Source organism: Camelus bactrianus, chromosome 7 (genome assembly GCF_048773025.1).
Source record: "Camelus bactrianus isolate YW-2024 breed Bactrian camel chromosome 7, ASM4877302v1, whole genome shotgun sequence".
NCBI lineage: Eukaryota > Metazoa > Chordata > Mammalia > Artiodactyla > Camelidae > Camelus > Camelus bactrianus.
In genome coordinates, this window is record NC_133545.1 from 64,231,164 (window position 1) to 64,237,503 (window position 6,340).

A 6,340-nucleotide genomic window follows, 5' to 3' on the forward strand; every position below is an offset into this window, starting at 1 on the left:
GAAGGGATCAGCTTCACGCATGGAACCTCTGTCCCGCGGGCTCTCCTCGGGCCCCCATTTCCGCCCCTGCTCTCCCCAGGCCTCATCCCCGCCCCCAGATCTAACCCGCCGCCCCGCCTTTAAACCCTCCAAAGCTCAGACACCTGGCCCATACCTGCGCTTCCTCGTCTTCCGTCACCACCCCGACTGCCGGGATTTGGCGAGGGCTGCTGGACTTGATCCTGGTGCCGGGTTCCCGGGCTTCGGCCGTTGCCGCGGCCTCGGCCGTTGACATGGCTGTGGCGGTGGAGTGAGGGATGGAGGGGGTTCTCCTGTCCTACACTGTACCCCCTACAGGTGGGGACCCAAAGAGGCCTCGCCACAGAGAAATGAAGGCCGCCTGAAAGCCGCTAGAGTCGCCAAAGGCCTCGGGGATCCTGCCGTGGCAGGGTCCACCGCGATGCCACTCGCCCGGCGCGGCTGCAGCGCACCGGTGCACCTCGGCGCCTGCCGGCCGACCGGTTGTTAACAAGCCAATGCGTTGCTAAGGGCGGGGCCGGAGGCGACGGAAGCACCTGCTCCTACGGAAGCCCGGGGATCCAAACTACCCCAAACCCTAATCTCTGCACCTCTAAATTCGGAGTGGCGGAATTTGCCTGCACGCCGGAAGGAAGCGGGTGAAGACCTCAGTGTTTGGCCGTGGAGTGTTACCTTGGCGCCCTGTGTGTCTCAGTCTTGGTAGTTCGCTCTGGTCCTTTTTAAAACAAGCATGAGTCGGTGGAGGGATGAGGGATAAACGTGGGATGCAGGAATGATGGATGACGGACTCAGTGTTGGGAGCAGAGCAGTTTATCTCACCTCAGAGAAGTGATCAGTATCAGCGACATTACCCAGCCTTTTACCTCATCTGTACTCTAGTGGCCTTTCCAGACAGTTAAGTAATCACCAAGGCATTGTACACAATGTTAGAAGGCTTTTGAGTCAAATCACTGTATCTAGAGAAAGTTAACCCCAGGAAGCCCCACTTTTCTCATAATTTTTTCACTCTTCTTGTCGGTAGGAATGCTGTGAGAGGACTGAATGAGATGATAGTTTTGTAAAGTGGTGCTTGGCACATAACAAGCAAGATTATCTGAATGACATTTCTGGGCCTATAAATGAAATGAAAAACCTAGTTTCCGCTTGGCAGCACTTTATGTAAATCATTGCCAAAGCCGCCAAACTTCTTTGAATGAGTGCTGAAAGCTTCCAGTCCCTATTTCCTCGATTCTGTTCATTCTTACGCTTTCCTCAACCCCAGTCCTCTGAAACTGCCCTGACCAACACTGTGGTCAAAGTCTCCGGGCACTTTCTGTCCTAATTTTGGTTTACTTGTCTGTAGTATTTTACTCTGTTGACCACTCTCTCCTTCTTGAAACTCTCTGGCTTGGAGTTCAGCATTTTTTGTTTTTGTGTTTTATCTTTACAGCCACTTACTGGTGGTTTTAGAGCTCCCATTAGGCTTTACACCTAGAGGTGGTTCAGTAGGTCTAAGGTTGCAATTACCCTGAAAGTGCAAAGGGTGTGTCAAGTATATTATTAACATAACTTTAATTGCTGTTGCACATTCCAAGTACACTACATGAAAGGGAGACTGAAACCACTTGTATAATCACAGTGGAATCCTGTGAGGATGGCACCAGAACCCAAGATGGGGTTTGGAAAGCTGATAGTTGGCTGATTTGCTCTCCTTTGTGTGCTCATCCTGGCATCTCAGGATAAGAAAGGATGAAGAGGAGGGATTACCAAGGAAAATATTCTGCTTAAAGCAGAGTTTGCCCAACAGATATCAACTGGCTTTTGTAATTTAGCACAATAGGCTGAAGCTGATAATGATTCATCAACCTCAGTGATCCTGAAAAGTCCTCGCTGAACTTAACCGAAGACACTTTCCTAACAAATGAACAACAGGGTTTTTTTTTTTGTTTTGTTTTGTTTTTTTACTGTTACCAATTGTGTACAGACCTACATATTCATTCTGTCTCATATCCAGGGTACCAGTTTCCCATGCTTAATTAGTACAACTCCCATGAACTCCCCCTTACCAGCTCTTAAAATTTTCTGGCTTTTCCCCATCAGTGGAATCAGTGAAATTCTTCATGGAATGAGTTCCCTTACCTGAGAAGTTAATAGATCTATCTAGCTTTATAAAAAAAAAATTTAGCTCTAATAGTTTTTTGTTTTATTCTGTGACAGGTGAGAAGCAACTAGGATGGAAGTCCTCAAGCACCCCACACTCAAGCCATCTTGACTGAATTACTTGTGGTTTTACACAGGTGCCAAACCTCTTTCTGCATTACCTTTGTGTATGTTGTACGTTACTGTCTTGAGGTCTAACTCCCTATGAAACTCAGATTATGTGACCTTTTCTAGGAAACCTTCTTTACATCCTCTGCTATGTTAGGTGCCACTTGGTCTGTCATTCTGTTTTTGTACTCACCATATACCTAATGGTATTTACTGGCTCAGCAGATTTTCTGCTAGGCTGAGATTTTTGAAAGCAAGGAGTGTCACTTACCCAGGTTTGCACCCCAAGCCTTCAGCGTAGTATCTAGAGCAGTGTTTCTCAAAACTTAGTGTGCACCAGCATCATCTGGAGAGCTAATTAAGAGACTCCTGAGCCCCACATCCAGAGTCGGCTTCAGTAAGGCTGGGTTGGGTTCAAGGGTTTGCATGTACAGTTGACCTTTGAACACAGGTTTGAACTGCAGGAGTCCGCTTATACGCAGAGCTTTTTCAACACATACTACAGTCCCACACAATCTGGTTGGTCTAATCTGTGGATACAGAATGTTGGGCTGACTGTAAAGTTACACCTGGATTTTCGACCGAGCCAGGGTCTGTGCCCCTAACCCCACATTGTTCAAGGGTCGACCGTAAACAAGTTCCTGAGTGATGTTGATGCTTCTGGCCTGGCCACCATACCTTGGGACCTTCTGGTCTAGATTATACTAGGTACTCAGTAAATGTTCATTAAAGATTTCAATGATTACTTTTTTATTTGAGTTGAAGCCAAGTTAAAGCATTTCATAAGTTACCCAGAATAAGGTAAACACTAAGTTCTTGCTACTCAAAGTGGGGTCCTTGAACTACCTACACAAGTGTTACCTAGGGGCTTATTAGGAACACAGAAGTTCTGGCCCCAAGGTGGACCTACTGAATCAGAACCTCCATTTTCCCAGGACTCCCAGGTGATAGGTATGCACATTAAAAGTTGAGAAGCACTATTCTAGTGTGTGTTGTAGTTTTTCATTAGCACTGTTTTGGCAATTGACATAAAACTGGTTTTTACTTTGTGAATTTTCCACATCCTTTGTTTTCTTACTGATGATACTGTTGGGTGTATTTATTTTCCTTCTTGTTAAATGCACCAAGCTTAAGCTTTTTAAAAGCTTTACCTGCTTAAATTAGGTGTTGGATTTAAGTTTAGTCATTATTTATTGATCCTTCTGTAATATAGATTTTTGAAGGTTGTAAGTTAAGAGCGCAGGAGACATTTTTATGGCATCAAAACACAGAAGGATGTAAGGGCAAAATGGCTGACTATTGAAATGGAAAATTATTTCAGCAAAAAGATAAATTAATAGTAGAGAAACATATGAGAGATGAATTATACAAAGAGACTAGAAATGCTTCAATCTGGTAACAGTTCAGCAGAATTTAACATTTCTGACAAATTACAAATTGGAATTTTTAAAAAGCTGCTGTAGATTTAAAGATTAACCATCAGTTTTCATAATATATTGACCTATCCACCATTTTTACTTTTAAAAGTAATAAGGCTAGATATATTTTAACATAAATGTAATATTAGGAAATAATATTATTCTTCTAATTTTCTCCTGATGCCTAATTAGTAATATTTAGGAAAATTGTAATTATTCACTAGCATTAATTAACAATGTTTCTAATAAGTATTTTAGGTTACATATGAATTTGGTAGTCACTAACCTAATGCCAGATGTTCTAAATGTTCAAGTAAATGTTAATTCTTTCTAAGTCACAGTAATTTATTTTAAACAGAAAATTTTTATAGCACATGTGAAATGTAATTATAGTATAGTCTTAGTATGTTAGGTGTAGAAGAATTATGTAAAAGAAGAAATACAAAAAAGCTGGATTTTGATCTACTTTAAGTGTTTTAAAAAATACTTCACATTGATTGTTGCAGAAACAAAGCCTAAAAAAAGAATCAAAAGCAATTACATCTCTCTAACAGAATCATCAGTGCAAATTTGGGAGTAATAAGTACATGGAACAGAAAACAAAAGAACATCCACCCCTGAAGTCAACCATTCTAATAAAAAGTGTACTAATAATCCAAATTGTAGGTAATTTTTAAATAGGAAGCTGGAGGGGCTATTCATGTTTAGTGGAGCAACTAAATAAACAATAATAAGTGAAATTAATTTATAAAGAGTGACTTTTACCTGATCGAAGCTTCAGTTTCATGACATAGGAATATTTCCATGAACTGAAAATGTTCTTGAGCTTTTAGAACTAAAAACGTTTAATGTGTTTACATGGTGGGAAGTTACAGTAAAGTCCCCCCAGGAGAGAACTGTCTTATTGTGGAGCAGGATTAATCAGACAAGTTCATTCCAATGACATTAATTATTCAAGTTCTATAACTCACTTGATGTGTTCTGATTCCATGAACTCCGTGTTAGTTTTTGAGGGCTTTGGGAATAAATACCACAAACTGGGTGGCTTACACAACAGACATTTCATTTCCTCACAGTCTGGAGACTGACAGTCCAAGATCAAGGTGTCCAAGATTGGTTTCATTCAGAAGCCTCTCTCCTTGACTTGTAGATGGCCATCTTCTCCCTTAGTCATCACATGGTCTTCCGTGTCTTAAACTCCTCTTCTTATAAGAACATCAGTCCTATTAGATTAGGGACCACCTATATGACCTCATTTTACCTCTTTAAAGGCCCTTTCTCCAAATATAGTCAGAGGTACTAGGGGTTAGGACTTCAACATGAATTTTAGGGGGATACTATTCAGCCCATAATAGATTCCAACATCCTTTGAATTATAATTTGAATTCTATAAAGAACAGATTCAAGAATAGAATGTGTTTAGTTAAGGCAATACTGGTATCCTAGCCTATAGGACATTGATATTTCTTACAGTAGTGATAAATTCCTTTTCTGATTTAACAGTCCATCACTGTACCTTTATCAACGTGAATCTGTCCCTGGGAGACATTTCCACTCAGGGCTCTCAGCCAATCTGGATTTTGAATCTGCAGGGCTCTGTGCTTGACTTTGTGAAAATCATCATTTATTTCATGTTTTATTTTCCTTTTGAAGAATCCACTACCAAAATTACTGTGCTGGCCCTTGGTTCCCTGAAGCCTGCCATAAACAAACAAGAAGAAACATTCACCTGCTGCCACTTTATTGGGGGACACCATTTCTGGGAAGCAGAAGTGAGGAAAAGATGGAAGTGAGGCAGACAGTGGAGGAGGGACCACAAATATAGGTGCTACTGAGCTGGCCAGAGCTTTGAAACAAGTGCAGTTAATTGCTTGGTCTTTTAGTGCATTTTCATGGAGTCCTTATGAATGACTGCACTTTGAAACAGTCCACCAAGGGGAAATGAAGGAAGAATTTATCTACCAGCTCTGTCTCATGCTGCATCTCCGTGGTCAAAGTTCACCCCCCAAATAGGGTTACCCTATTGAGAGGGGGGAAAAAAAAACTCCCATGCAATATGTCTAACAGAATTACATGAAAAAGTTATTTGTGTTTGCCTGTAATTCAAATTTTGCTGAATTTTACCTGGCAACCCTACTCTCAGTATATTCACACCCACGCATTTCCAGGCAGCTGCAGGGGGAGCTGGAGCCCCCACAGATCCTGTGCACAGGCACGAAGGTCAGTTTCTTCTCAGTGCAGCAGCATGATGGTGGTGCAGTAATGGCTGCAGCTCCACTCTGGGACCGCAGGGCAGCTCCGGGCCACTGGCCAGGAGGCAAGGCAAGAGGTGGGGGCAGTGATGGGGAGGGGAGTAGGCTGGAGGATGTAGGCACAGCTGCATGGATGGGGGATGATAAGTAACACAATTTTCTGTAAAAATGAGGCAACATTCATTATATTGTTAGCATCTGTGGGACCACACTGCATGAAACAATAGGAATGTAGTAGTGAGTAAGACAGAGTTCCTGTTATCAGGAGCCTACAGATATAGCTTGAATATTGTGTTGAGTCCTGGTTTAAATATACTTAATGAATGCTAGTGAAATGAAATCTTTTTAACAATGCCATCTCATTAAATGGATGTTTTTCTAAATGACTGCTTTGGCAAAAACAAA

The 6,340-nt window shown here is 41.9% G+C and overlaps 1 protein-coding gene and 1 long non-coding RNA gene across 4 annotated transcripts in view; one reads left to right on the plus strand and one right to left on the minus strand.

Annotated features, from left to right (window-relative positions):
* Window positions 1-1,277, minus strand: part of CFAP69 (cilia and flagella associated protein 69) — a 53,706-nt gene extending 52,429 nt beyond the window's left edge. For 2 of the 3 annotated variants that reach the window (XM_045519921.2, XM_010959443.3), the window contains exon 1: window positions 155-1,276. In XM_045519921.2, the coding sequence (XP_045375877.2) occupies window positions 155-274 (120 nt within the window). In that variant the 5' untranslated portion in view covers window positions 275-1,276. Of the gene's footprint in view, window positions 1-154 lie in introns of all 3 variants that reach the window. The other variant, XM_045519919.2, reaches the window with a different exon arrangement.
* Window positions 1-6,340, plus strand: part of LOC123618188 (uncharacterized) — an 83,894-nt gene that overhangs the window by 51,579 nt on the left and 25,975 nt on the right. Inside the window, exon 7 of the long non-coding RNA XR_012508242.1 lies at window positions 2,215-2,294. This is a non-coding gene — a long non-coding RNA (uncharacterized LOC123618188). The remainder of the gene's footprint in view (window positions 1-2,214; window positions 2,295-6,340) is intronic.